At 46.6% G+C, this 14,654-nt stretch overlaps 1 protein-coding gene across 1 annotated transcript in view; it reads right to left on the bottom strand.

The window, feature by feature from the left end:
* The window catches only part of LOC119175108 (activating signal cointegrator 1 complex subunit obelus), a 526,436-nt gene that overhangs the window by 87,174 nt on the left and 424,608 nt on the right, over window positions 1-14,654 (bottom strand). The window contains exon 32 of the mRNA XM_037426343.2: window positions 2,352-2,542. Within this exon, the coding sequence (XP_037282240.2) occupies window positions 2,352-2,542 (191 nt within the window). The remainder of the gene's footprint in view (window positions 1-2,351; window positions 2,543-14,654) is intronic.

Here is a 14,654-nt window from a genome sequence, read left to right as displayed (position 1 = left end):
CAGTTCACATTGCGGAAGCACTCATCGAGATTTTTTCCCGCATCGGCTTGCCAAAGGAAATCGTCACCGACCAAGGGGCAAGTTTTACCTCAGAATTAATGAACGAGGTTAGCAGGCTTCTCTCCGTGAAGATGCTAAAGACAACCCCATATCATGCGATGGCGAACGGTCTCGTGGAGAAATTTAATGGCACCCTGAAGACAATGCTAAAGAGAATGTGCCAAGAGAGACCTCGATCTTGGGACAGGTACCTAGCTCCGCTACTCTTTGCATATAGGGAAGTTCCACAGACAAGCCTCGGGTTCTCTCCGTTTCAGCTCATTTACGGCCGCCACGTCCGAGGACCGCTAACCGTGCTGAGAGAACTGTGGACAAATGAGGGGCTAGACGCAGAAACGCGGACGACTTACACCTACGTCTTTGATTTGCGCAATCGCCTAGAGGAGACTTGCAAGATAGCCAATAAACAGCTGGAGAAGGCTCGTGTGAAGCAGAAAACCTATTATGACAGGAAAAGTCATCCTCCTTGCTCCCATCCTCCTTGCTCCCGACCTCTCGAAGGAGTTCGTTCTTCGTACGGATGCCTCCAATACAAGCCTGGGCGCAGTATTGCTCCAGATGGGAAAGGGCCAGGTGCTGCATCCAGTTGCTTACGCAAGTCGTAATTTATTGCCCCGAGAAACCCACTATTCAACAATAGAACGGGAATGCCTTGCACTTGTTTGGGCAGTGCAAAAATTTCATATTTACCTCTATGGCAAACCTTTTGTCATTCAGTCAGACCACCAACCATTACAGTATTTAAATTCCGCCAAACACGTGAACAACAGAGTGTTGAGGTGGAGTCTCCTTATGCAGGAGTACTCATTCACAGTTCATTACATCAAAGGTTGTGACAATGTTGGAGCCGACTACTTGAGTCGCGCATAACTGCCATTTAGGTAGCAACGTGGTTCTTAATACTACTAGCCCTCAGTCGTGAATAGTTGACTCCTAGTTGCGACATAGCAACCCTACTTGTACGGTAGTTTTCCAACAGAACTGTAAGCAGCCTTCTGTGAACATTCTGCTACTATGTACATGCGACCCCTAAGACAATGCAGTGCAGTGCAGGGACCGTGCAGTGACCGTGCAGTGCAGTGACCATTCGTTCGCCCCGCGCCCTTGTAGTAGAATAGTTGCAAACAACTTTCTCGGAAAAGGGGGTGATGTCATAATATGTGCTGCGCGGGCGCGAAACAGAAACTAAAAAAACGACAATAGTGTGCCGTGCGGTGGCGAAGAGGATGTGATGTGTGCGTGTATGTGCCGGGCGGTGCCTACGAGGAAGACGACAGCTCGTGAGGCGCGGCCTCGAGCGTGGGTGACCCGTGCCTTCGGCAGTGCGCGAGGTACGTCGTTCGAGGCAGGACTACCTCGTTGGGCGTCTGGCCCATAGGTACGACCCAGGCCACGTCGCGACACTCGTACTAGCCGAGTGGACAGCTCAGCCTCCGCTAGACGACCGGTCTAGGAGAGCTGGCGCCAGGTTCCTGAACCTGTCCTTGTCCCGCTGGTCGTGGAGAGCTGGCGCCGGGTGCCTGAACCTGCCCTTGCGCCGCTGTTCCGGGAGGGCTGGCGTGGTTTTCCGAGGCGGACTACAGGTGCTCAAGGGCACAACTCCCTGCCGCCGGAACACGTGGGTCGTCGGCTCCAGTTCGTCGACAGTGGCGCTGAGCCACTGGAGTTCGACGCGGCGACCCTGCGTCTCCCGACTTCGTCACTGCCGGTGACGACGCCGCCCAACGTCGACTTCGCCACTGAATGTTGCCGACGGGGCATCAACGACGGCCCCGGCTACTACCCCGACGACCTGAACTGTAGGCCGAACGTTCTACTTATTCAGTTAGTTTAGCCGCGTGTTTTTGTGTTAGGAACTTCGTAATGTGTGGGTTGTCCATGTGTGAAGGGTACAATAGAAGTTGGACGTGTGTTTGTGCACTGGCGTGCTGTCTGATTCTTTCTGGAGCGGTCCTGCCCCAATAACATCACAAATACGTCATTCAGGAAAAAAAAATTTGTGTTTTTATAGTAGCGTTTGCCTTTAAAGCAGCACCAACCATATTGTCAGAAGCAAGAACTTTGTTTTTACCAGCTTCAGTTATAATGAACTTAAATTTAGAAAAAAAAAAAATGCTGCATATAAATCGAAGCAGCTACCAAAATGCCCTGCATCCCTGTATAGGCAGTTTCACACCAATATGGAGGATCCAGTAGCAGCGGCTACCATCAGTTTGAAAGTAAGACTAGCTGGTTAGGAGTGGTGATGGTTGTTGATGCTATTCCAGCCCGTGATGTGACACACCGCTCACCCATTGATGAGGTCCTCATTGTGCCGCACAGGAAGCTCAGAGTACTCTTTGACTTGGGTGAGAAGGTAGAGTATCTTCTCAATGGACGCATCAACACTGAGTTGGTCATAGAGAAGGCGCATGGTCTCATGGCTCAAGTAGTAGAAGGATGCAATCTTGCCCACAGCAGTTGAGATCAGTGTGCGCTCGTCCTGTCAAACAACGGGAACAACCAAGAAGACCAGGTGAACACTTTTTTGAAAGGTAATGCTCAATGAAACATGCGCAGGACACTGTCACAGTAGCACATATAGCAGCTTCTTTTGATGCAATGTTATCACTGCTATGTCTGATGCAATGTTATCACTGCTATTTAGGTAGAAAACCCATCTGCATTTGAAGCTTCTGAATGTAGTCCCTTCAAGCATGCAAAACCCCTTTATAGAAGATCACCTTTGTAAAACAGCAAGCCATCCAAGAAATCACACACAGACACCACTGAAATGCAGCAACTACTTCTTTTGACGCAGGACCTTACTCTTTGCAGCATACGGCCCATGCAATGACGTTCGTTGCAAAATGAATGGCATTCCATATGCAGTTCTGTGTGTCCCTATATACTCACAGACAAAACTCTTGTTTTTACCTGTAATCGCAACAGCTAGAAACAAGATGTTAGTCACATGATGAGGCACGTTTTTACACACAAAATGAGAGCTGGATTGACACCCAACTCTGAGGTCAGCGAGCATTCCCCTTTGTTAGCATACATCTGACAAGCAAGCCTTATTGGCAAGCATCAGTCCTGCTTCACGCCTGAAGTGATGACAGTTTTGTGCCTTAAATGGGCTTTGGATGCCCAGCAGTCCATCATGGCTTCTGTGACATTGAAGTTCCCCACCATCAGCCAGGCCCTCCACAATAGCACATTGGGCTCGAATAGTGGAGAAGTGCCATTGCAGTAACTTACACGCCACCTTTGCTCTGCACTGTGTATATTCTCCTGAGAAAGAATAAAAACAATTGCATATTTTTGTACCCACCTTTCAATCATCCTGAGATTCTTCAAATGTTTCATTTTATACTCTGCCAATGAGTTCTGTTTCCTTCATCTTTTGTGTTTGTCTGATTGACAGTAGCAGCAGCAACTGCTAAGCTAGCATTTTGCTGATTGCATGATCTGAATTTTTTTACTGAAATTAAGAAGAGGAGAATGTGCCATACATAACATTTTCAACCAATGGTCATCCTGTCACCACTAATTGCAGTGGCAGCGCAGGATCAAGCGGCCCTCTTAGTACCATATTTGCATGATCGCGAGTCGACTCAAATATAGATTGGTCCTCTAAAATTTCACATAAAAATAAAGAGTGAGCACATTTCATTATTAACACCAGTAGACTGACTGCACGTGTTCACTTGCAAAGCTAGTCCTTTTCGTGATACCCAGGTTCTGCTGACTGTTAAGTGGGCCCTTGACATTCCCATTTCTGAGGTGAACGTGTAGCCAGACTTCTTGCATGACAATATCATGTGCCACTGTGAGACAGATGGCACAGCGGAAAAGGTGTCCACAATTTTGCCCCTGAAAACCCCAATGCCTAGCTTCACAAGTGAAAATGTGGTCAACTGCACCACCAGTCAAAAAACTTGAAACTTGCTTCCCACTGCACGATTCAATGCCAAGTCCAAGTGAAGGCGGGACTCTCGCTCTCTCGTCCGCCACTGCGCCTGAAGGGCTTTGACGCTGGACCCAGCCACTCTAGACAGCCTCGCTTAGCTCTTTCCAGCAGCTACCGCGACCTGCATCAATGGTGACCACACTGCCTGACCTCTCATCTTCGATCCCACAATTTGCCGGATTGCCCAGCCACAGTGTCAACATATGGCTCGACGATGTACGGCGAGTGCAGCAGCTCGCATCCTTGGACGACGCCACCAAGCCTCTGATCGCAACTAGCAAGCTCAAAGCCACGGCACGAGACTGGGATCTCGCGCTTGGCAATCTATACAGCTCCTGGGCTACGTGGAGTGCCGCCCTGAAGGTCACATTTTGTACTGAAGCGTCCCTCATCGAGTTGCAAGAGCAACTCATGAGGGTAACCACAGCCCCATCCAAAAGCTTGCACCAGTATGCCTTTGCCAAGTTGAGGATTCTCGAGCGCTGCTCTGTTCACCCCTCTGATGCACAAAAGATTGGCTATCTGCGACATGGTGTACGGGAACAACACATCCTCGCTGCCAAAGCAGCCAACCGGCCACCCACGATAGCGGATTACATTCGAGCCTGTGTTAGCCTTGACAAGAGTGCGCAACATCGACATGCCGCAGCAAGCGTTTTGCTATTAGCCGGATCTGTGTTGCCACAGTCGCAACCTCTTCTTGTCGCTAAGCCTGCAAAGCATCAGCAGCCTCGCTCAGAAACAGCACCCCCACAGTCCACCCGAGAGGCCACATCAAGAAAGCGCATTTCAGAGCTGCCAGCCTAGCAAATAGAAGCTACTTATGCAACTGTTTTGGTGCAGTACGGTGCTCCAGCATTTCGTAGCGGCCAAGACCCATATCTCAGGTCGTCTGCTATAAATGTTGTGCTTTGGGGCACCTCGCATCTAAGTGCCCTACACGCACTAGCTGCTTACAGTCAGAGTGTCCAACCACACCCGAGACAGAGCACCCTTTTGCCTTGCACAGTGCCTCCGTTACATTGGATGTCTAACAGCAGCAATGCCCCTTTTTCTACTCAATTCTTAGTGGAGTCAGTGAGCATGAAGAGTTTCCGGACTCTGGTTCTAAGGTGACTCTCATCACTAAAGCCTTTCCGCGAGCATGATCAGCCCATGAACAGAGCCCCCTCTGACCGTGGTAGGAGGAAGCACTGTATTTTTGAAAATCTTTATTGGTCCAACCAACTGGAGTGGTGGAAGCAGCTGTTTTACAAAATAATGTGCTCCCCCGCATCCTTGGTGAGGACTGGTTCACAACAGCTCAGGCACGTCTTATTTTCAAGCCACCAAAGCCAACACAATCGCAGGACACTGCCACGAACATCATCATTACCGCAAATCAAAAGCTAGTCCCAAGAATAGCAAACGTAGTGCTCCCAAAAAGGCCAGTCCTTTTTCCTGAAGCCAAGCCCAGTTCTAAAGAGTGCTTACAACGATCCTTTGCCATTGCCGGAGCAACAACTATGGCAAGCATTAACAGCACAAATGTTGCCCTCAAGTAATGCCCCTCAAGTGTCAACTACCCTCGCCTCTGACACTGTGCTCGAGCATATTTATCCCAAAATTCTATTGGCGGCTCGCATTGGCACCCAGCTCACTTTAAGCCAGCAGTCAGCTATAAAAGATATATTAGCCAAGCACAACGCAGTTTTCGCTCGCCATGATGACGCTCTTGGCCGCTTCACTGGTATGCAACACCGCGTTGACCTGCTACCTGATGCGTTACCATACAGTCGGAGCCCATACGGGTACTCTGCAGAAGACAGGCAGTTTTCGGAAATGCAGGTGACGTTGCTCCACCAAGGCACCATCCTCCCGGCTTGAGGCCCCTGGGGGCTTTTCCGGTTGTTGTGCTGACCCGCGTTTGTGTGTGAACTATAAGCCTTTGAATGAACGCCCAATCACTGTAGTGCACACGTTGCCCTAGGTAGACGACATCATCCAGGACATATCAGGTTGCGCATACTTTGCTACCCTCGACCTAAAATGTGCCTATTGGCAAGTGGGTTTACACCCACAAGACTACGAGAAGAAAGCATTCATTACACATTATGGCACATACATGTGGACGCGCATGCCATTTGGACTGAAAAATGCTCCAGCTACTTTTCAAGCAATTATACAAAATGTGTTTCAAGGCCTGCAGCCCAGGCCTGAGCAATGTGTAGTCCGTGCCTATCTGGATGACATTCTCATTTATGCCGAGTCATAGCAGCAGCAGCAGCAGCAGCCTCGGCATGTAGCCTAAACGCATCTTCTCGTTTGCACAGGTATGCTACCTCGACAATTCATGCTGTATTCGGCCTGATGATCGATTCTTGCTGCTGCTGTGTTGCCCACATGATTATTCGCGTATCGGTCTTTTGTGTTACTGTTCCCATATCGTTGATTGCCTCAGTTGGCTACTCCTGAGCGGGGACGTTGAGCTTAACCCAGGCCCAAAGAAAGTGGCTGCTTCAAAATTGAGTAAACCTGACGAGTCACGTGAATATTCCCTAAGCGCTCTTGAGTCATCGGTTGAGCTGGTAGTGTCAGATTGTGATAACCCTTCCCTCGTGAAGGTTCTTTCCGATTTAGTTGCTTGCCAGAAAAATTTATCGCAAGACATATGCGAAATAAAAAATACTGTGAAGACAGATTTTAACGCCTTGGAACTGCGTGTGACTGCTCTCGAACAAACATGCTCCAAAGCTCTGACTAAGCAAGATTCCGAGCAGCTTCGTTCCAAACTCGTTTGCTTAAAACGCACAGTGGCTGACATAACGGCTAAATTTGATGATCTTGAAAACCGTTCGCGAAGGAACAACATCATTATTCATGGTATACCAGAAGATAAGGATGAGAATCGTGACACACTGCATTCCAAGGTAGTGAACGTGTTCAACAGGCTTGCCGTTGACTGTCCGCGTGTTGAACGTTCCCATAGGTTAGGTAGAACACGTCCTGGACGTTCTCGGCCTGTCATTCTGGAATTGCTAGATTTCAACGACAAACTATTACTGCTAAAGAATGCTTACAAGTTGAAAAATTCTGCTATAAAACTGTCCAAAGACTTTTCCTCGAAAGTACGCGCCATACGTAAAAAGCTATGGGACGCTTCAGCTAAGCATCGTAATAACGAATCAATTGTCAAGATGAGGTTTGATCATTTATTTATCGATAACGTTCGGTATAATTGGGATGGCCCCTCAGACAGACTAATAATAGCTCGTGGTTCTGACAGCAATGCCAGAACGACTAACGCATCTGCATCACTGCCTTGACCGTCCTATCAACCCGCCTCCGATCTTGTGTTTTTGAACGTTAATGCCAGAACCATTACTAACAAATTCCCCCAATTTTTTTCGCTAGTTTCTTCATGTTCTCCTCATGTTATATGCATCACGAAAACATGGCTTCACGATGAAATTCACGCCTCCTGGTTACCTTGCTCTCCGTTGTGATCGCCAGAATAGAAAAGGGGGTGGTGTCGCCTTGCTTTTACGCTCAGATTTTAGTTTTAAGGCTCTATCTGGTCCCCCTAACATTGAATCAGTTTGGTGCAAGCTAATAATAAATAAGCAGAATTTAACCATATGTGGTATTTACCGCCCTCCTGATGGCCCTAACGATCTGTTCGACGATCTCTCACATTTCATACATGAGCATCACCTGGATAGTTCGAATTTGATACTTCTAAGGGACTTCAACATCACCGGCATTCACTGGCCTTCACTTACGTATTCCGCTTCTAGTGCCCCTGTCTGTAGGGATCTAGTTACATTTTCCTTGTCACATAACCTAATACAACTAGTTCATGAAAATACTCGGCAGAACTCCATTCTTGATTTAGTGTTTGTTAGTAACAGTCTTGCTCATTTAGGTGTCACATACGAGATCTTAGAAGGTATCTCTGATCATAATGCAGTCCTCGTGCACATTAACTGTCCCATTCCACATGAACGTTTCAGCTATACCACATATCATGATTTTTCTAAGGCTGATGATACGGCTATTGTTGACGCCCTGGCAGATAATCTTGATCATTTTGTGTCGCTCAGTACCGAGTGTCATGTTGACGTGCTTGTCGATTACATTGAATCGCTAGTGAGGTCATGCATAACTTGCCACGTTCCACTGAAAACAAAAAAGGTAACCAATAAACTTTCTTGGATTAACCTCGATATCTTGCACCTATCACGACGTGTTAAGCAGGCTGCGTAAAATTAAACAATCTAATCCCGAGGCTCGCGTCTCCTTTGAAAAAGCTAAGGATGAACTTCGCACTATTACTAAAAATGCTAAAGATTTCTATTTTTCAGTGCAACTTCCTCAACTACTAAAATCAAATCCTCGAAAGTTCTGGACGTCAGTATCGCCTAGTACGACTGGCAGTACCTGTTTTAAGATTAACGATGCTATAACCAACGACCCTGATGTCATTTCGAATGCTTTCAACTCATACTTCCAATCTGTTTTCACCCTCGATAACCATGCAGTTCCGGAGTTTAGGTATGTTGCTCAGAATAATAAACTAGAAAATATCGCAATTAGTTGTGATGGTGTCTTAAACCTTATCCTGAAACTTGATACTAAAAAATGTACCGGTTCCGATAGCATTCCTAATTCTTTTCTCTCACGATACTCTTTATGGACAGCAAAATACCTTACCTTAATTTTTCAGAAATCCTTGGACTCTGGTGTAGTACCACGATCATGGAAATCTGCTAAAGTACTTCCCTTGCATAAATCAAGCGATAAACAACTTCTTTCTAATTACAGACCAATATCTCTTGCACCTTATTCTTGCAAGATGTTAGAACACATCATTCACAAACATATAATCGAATTCCTTGACTCTAATAATATCCTATCATCAGCTCAACATGGTTTCCGTCGCGGATATAGTACTGTAACACAATTAAACGATTTCATGCATGACGTTGCTGACGTTGCTTATAACTTAGACCTAGGTAACCAAATAGATGCCATTTTCATTGATTTCTCCAAAGCTTTTGATTCCGTCATTCATTCTAAGCTATTGTTAAAACTAAACCTCATTCTCGATAACCCTCGCATTGTTTCTTGGATAGCTAGTTTTCTTCATTCGCACTCACAATTCGTTTCTTTCAGCTCGACAGATTCATCTCCCATTGACGTCACATCCGGTGTTCCTCAGGGATCCGTTCTAGGCCCTTTAGTAAAATACTATTTTCACTTTTCATTAATAGTATTTTTACTTTTCATAGTATTTTTACTTTTCATTAATAATTTACCTCATAGCATCTCATCTAAAATAAGACTCTACGCAGAGATTGCATCCTCTATGAAACTATCAACTCCATTGATGATCATTACCATCGCGCAATCCCCCACGTCTTTTAGCAACTGGTGTGACACATGGCAAATGAACGTTAACTGCACTAAAACAGTCGTAATGTCTTTTACCAATAGGCACAACCCCTTCTCTTTTGACTATTTTCTAGGTGGCACCCAGCTCAATAGAGTTTCACAGTACAAATATTTAGGAGTAATTCTAATCGAACACCTTTCATGGACTAGCCACATTGATGATGTATGTCGTAAAGCGCTAAAAAAATTAGGTTATTTGCGCCGAACTTTACTTAACGCCCCTCGAGATACTAAACTGCTTTTATATAAATCACTCATTCGCCCTGTTTTCGAATATGCATCAGTAGTTTGGTTCCCTTACAAACACTGTGAAATAAGCTTGCTAAATAACATTCAGCGAAAATCTATCCGTTTCATTTTTCATAACTATAGCCGCAACTTCTCGCGGACCACAGCCCTTCAATCATTAAACATCCCATCACAACTCTCGCGATACCAAAACGAAGCTTTAAAATTTTTATACGGAATTATTAACTCCTCCTCCGGCCTTAGTCATGGTAACCTCATAACATTTACTGATGATAGTTGTACCCCGAGTTCCCACGCATTGAATGTAACACCTTTTTTTGCTGGTACTAATACCTTTAAATACAGTTTTTTTCCGCGTGCAATAGAACTGTGGAATTCCCTGCCTGGTAGCATTCGCTCCTTACCACTAACCGACTTCATAGTTGCTGTCGATGAATATCTTACTGAAGCGTAATTAACTTCATTTTTACTTTTGCTTTGTTACGAGTGTACTTGCTTCACAATTTGTATTATTTGTTTGTATTTTTTTCTCTGTTGCCTAGTATTATATAACACCCCATTCCTGCGATAGCCCTGAATAGGGCTGCAGTATGTATAAATAAATAAATAAATTATGCTCAACAGTAAGCATCCCACAGGAGGTATTACAATTGCTGCAGGCCAACGGGCTGAAAGCCTCATGGGAAAAATGCTATTTTGGCCAACCCTCTGTTAGGTTTCTGGGCTTTATTATTTCCAGTCAAGGCTACCTTCCAGATCCTGATAAGGCTGCGGCTATGTGTCGCATCCTAGTTCTGCGAAGCCAGAAAGAAGTGCTCTCCTGAGTGCAAACAGCAAGCTTCTATCTTCGTTTTAATAAGGGCTTTGCGAAAGTGATAGTTCTTTTGCAAGCTCTCATCAAGGCACCCACATTTATTTGGAGCACTGAATGTGAGCAGGCCTTTCAGACAATATGTGCCGCCCTCAACCAGCTTCCACTTCTGGCGCACTTCGTCCCCGTGACAACCACGACGCTAACCACAGACGCCTCACAGGAAGCCATTGGAGCTGTGTTATCGCACGTCCACGACACCAGAGAATGTGTCATTGCCTATGCCAGCTGTGAACTTATGTTAAGCTTTACAGCAATATTTGGGAGTGTATTGCAGTCTACTGCGCAATCACAGTCAAGTTCCGTCAGTACCTCCTAGGCAGAAAATTCTCTCTAGTCACAGATAACTGGACTGTTGCCTGCTTAACGTCCCACGTGCAGCTATCTCGTCGGTTCACTTCTATGCTAATGGACTTAATTGATTGAAATTTGAGGTTTAACGTTCCAAAACCACCATATGATTATGAGAGACGCCGGAGTGGAGGGCTCCGGAAATTTCGACCACCTGGGATTCTTTAACGTGCACCCAAATCTGAGCACACGGACCTACAACACTTCCGCCTCCATCGGAAATGCAGCCGCCGCAGCCGGGATTCGAACCCACGACCTGCGGGTCAGCAGCTGAGTACCTTAGCCACTAGACCACCGCGGCGGGGCATGCTAATGGACTTAGTGCAGTTCAATTTTACTGTGCTGACGTCCGAACATTGTAGCCGACCATTTGCCCCGCTTGGCATGTGCTGTCACGCACTCTTCGCTGTCAATGGCTATGATGCAACCAGAAGATCCTTAGTGCACTAAGATTCATTTTTGCATGGCTAGTGAAAAGGACTCAGCCGAGTACACAAAGTTGGATGACACCCTGTATTGCCGACTGTCATCGGAACATCGGTAGTCGCTTCATCCAAACTGCGCCCTGCCATTCTGCAAGCGTTACACGATGGTGCACAGCACTTTGACACAAAGCGTACGTTACAAAAGGTTCAGGATCGTTATTGGTGGCCACGCATGAAATAATCAGTCGCAGCCTATGTGCCAACCTGCCAGTGTTAACAGTTTTTAACTGCTCTACCACATGCAACGTAGGTCTTGAAAAAATGCTTAACTTAGACAATCATTTTTTCAAGCATAGCAATTGACTATGTAACCATGCCACCCACCAACTCGAAGCGCTACATTCTCAACGTAGTTTATTTTGCTACCTGGTATATAGTGCCCACCACAGTATCATTTACGTCTATGCGCGAAGTTATCAAACATTTGCACAACGTGTTTTACACTTACGGCATGCCAGACCACTGCCTCTCAGACTATGGCTCTGTCTTCGAGTCCAATGAGTTCAAGCGCTGCATGAAGCTTCACTCAGTGGAACTCCATTTCACAACTGCCTATCGTCTTCAAGCCAGTGGCTTGGCTAAGAAAAGCAATGAAACTCTACTGGCAGTTCTCCACAAGCTCTGTGCAATGGAACCACTGTCATGGCCTACCAAACTTCATGAGGCAGCTTTCGCAGTAAACAAGTCCATGAAGGCAAGCATGAACTTGTAGTGTACACGTACCCCGACGGAATACGGCCACCAGCGTGGCTTCGGTCTTAGCGAGCCGCAGAGCATGCATTAATCGTCGCAGGGCACGCGTTAACCGTCGCTGTGGCGAGAACATGTTACTGCTCAAGGTCGAAACACTTTATTGCCTATGGCAACACCAAAAAGACAATACAGAGCACGTTGCAACAGGGGGGGGGCAGGAAAGCAAATAGGCTTAACCACGCCCCGGGCGAGAAGTCCTACACAGGGTGTAGCGAGCACATCTCTGTGGGGCAAAAGTGATTCACGGGGACACCGGGACGGAAGGGCCCGGTCGCTCGAGCGAGGACCAAAATGCGCTCGCGTTGGCTTTGAGAGATACGGGTCGGCATAGTATGACCCCGCACTAGGACACCATACCACTCTTCGGCCAAGCATTCGAAAGGGGGGGGGGCGCGACAAAAGGTAGGCGTTTGCCATGGGCGCAAGACGCCATTGGCAAAGTTCGAACGAGCCCCAAACAAAGAGAGCAGATGGACAGAAAAGAAATGCGTGCTTACCCATGTCGTCCTAGATAAATTCTCACTCACTACCGGCGCGTGCGCGCACGCGCAAGACATCCCGAGAGATTTTGTGCACCGTAACAGTTGACATCCGCTACCGGGTGAGAGAGGTTAATACTTACTCCTGCTCCCCCAGCATGACAGACCACGGTGGAGAGGAGAGTCATGTCAGAAAGAGGCGGCAAAGCCGGCGTAGACGTGGCAGGCTAGCCTTGATTCCCACAAACTTTACGCCATTCCAGCTTCGCTACGGCTACGTACTGAAAATTCCACTCCAACAACATCATTCGTTCCAGACATCCGTTCTTGCCAGGCGCATCCTCGACACAACAGTGCAGTGCTGTGAAGCAACCGTCAGTTCGTAAGCAGCTCAAAGTGCACACGAAGAGCGCTATGATCACGGCCATCGTCCGCACAAATTTATTGTAAGTGGTTTTGTCTGGGTGAGATGACAGGCTCCGTTGCCAAAAAAAAAGTGGCACCTCGCTTCAATGGTGTTTACTGCCTCATTGAGCAGCTTACACCAGCCAGATTTAGAGCTCTCCATCTGTCATCTCGTTTTATTAATCAACCACAAACGGTGCACTTGTCCCAGCTAAAGCCTTATGTGCCACCAGTTTCTCCAGTGATTGCGCAACCATCCCTCGCCCATGCAGATATCATGCCCGCTTCGGGAGCAAATGTCATCTCTATGGAGCAGCAACAGCCACAACGACCCTAACGCACTCGCTGGTTACAGAGACACCTCGACGACTTTGTGCTCGAGTGAAGTTGCAGTGTTTTCCCATGTGTGCGTGAGTATATTAGTGTGCGTGTGACCGTGTACAAAACCCATTGACGACAAGACTTGGTCGATCGGACTAGGGTGGGATGTGAGTGCCCACAGCCGCCCAGCTCATCACTAAAGACCTCTGCAGCGCTAATACGACTCTGCAACGTCAAGACCAAGTGAAGGCTAAACTTTTGCTTTCTTGTCCACCGCCGCGTCTGCAGGCTGCATCCTAATATTTTCCTTCACATACCCCTATGTTTTAATAAATCTTTTGTTACTTAAAGCCTTCGTCTTCACGCCCCGGCCTTTACGCTCAGCCCTTACACTGTTAGTTTTTTCTGGCATGCAAAATGCATTAGCAGCACCCTTGAATGCTGCTATGTATGAAAATTTAATAATTTTTAGCCTGGGGCACCCATGACAATGAAGCATCTCAACATAGGTGTATGGGCGATGGTTTTAGGATAGGTAAAAAAAATTTGGCACGTGGATCTGCTGGGCCTCAGTACCCAAAGTGCCTCAAGTTGCCCAGTTCAAGATGGCAATGTGGAGGCACAAAGATTTCAATTTGTGCCCGATTGCTAAATGTGGCCATCATTAAAAGAAAAGAATACCATATAATAAATAAACGGAAATACATTAAAAAGAAACAAAAGGTGTCACCAGGAATGCCGGTGCAGATGGGAATGGCAGCAACAGGCCCGAAAGTGAGCAACAGATTCTTACAAATTGAAAAAGACAAAATTCCTTATAACAAGCATGCAGAATATTACATTTTGTTGGCTTAATCCACACAAAATACACACAAATTGTGAAGCTAAAGTCAACACAAAATACGTCAATGCTCGCGTACAAAGGTGTATTCACGGTGATGTTTTAGAGCTATTCAGAAAGTTAGCTTTGCGGCAATAACTAAGAATCAATTTTAGAAAATTTCTCACAAATCATTGCTGAGGGTGTTAGTTATATATTAGAGAGTACGCTCTATAGCATACGTAGAGCAGGAATGCAGGAACAATGTTGTCCCGGAGTAACTGGCAGCACTAGTTTCAGTTTCAATAGTAAGTCAACAGCCCGACTTAAGATGCCGTGTTCATACAGTACAATCGTGTACGTACGGTACTAGGCGGTGCTAGAGGCAGCTACTGTCTCTCCAAGTGCTCCCACAAGAGCACTTTCTCGTCACACTGCCTTCTCCCACCCTCCCGGCTCAGCCAGCAACTGAGTC

This window comes from Rhipicephalus microplus, chromosome 5, assembly GCF_043290135.1.
Source record: "Rhipicephalus microplus isolate Deutch F79 chromosome 5, USDA_Rmic, whole genome shotgun sequence".
Classification (NCBI taxonomy): domain Eukaryota; kingdom Metazoa; phylum Arthropoda; class Arachnida; order Ixodida; family Ixodidae; genus Rhipicephalus; species Rhipicephalus microplus.
Note: the sequence above shows the minus strand (reverse complement) of the source record. Positions and strands in the feature narration are given on the sequence as shown.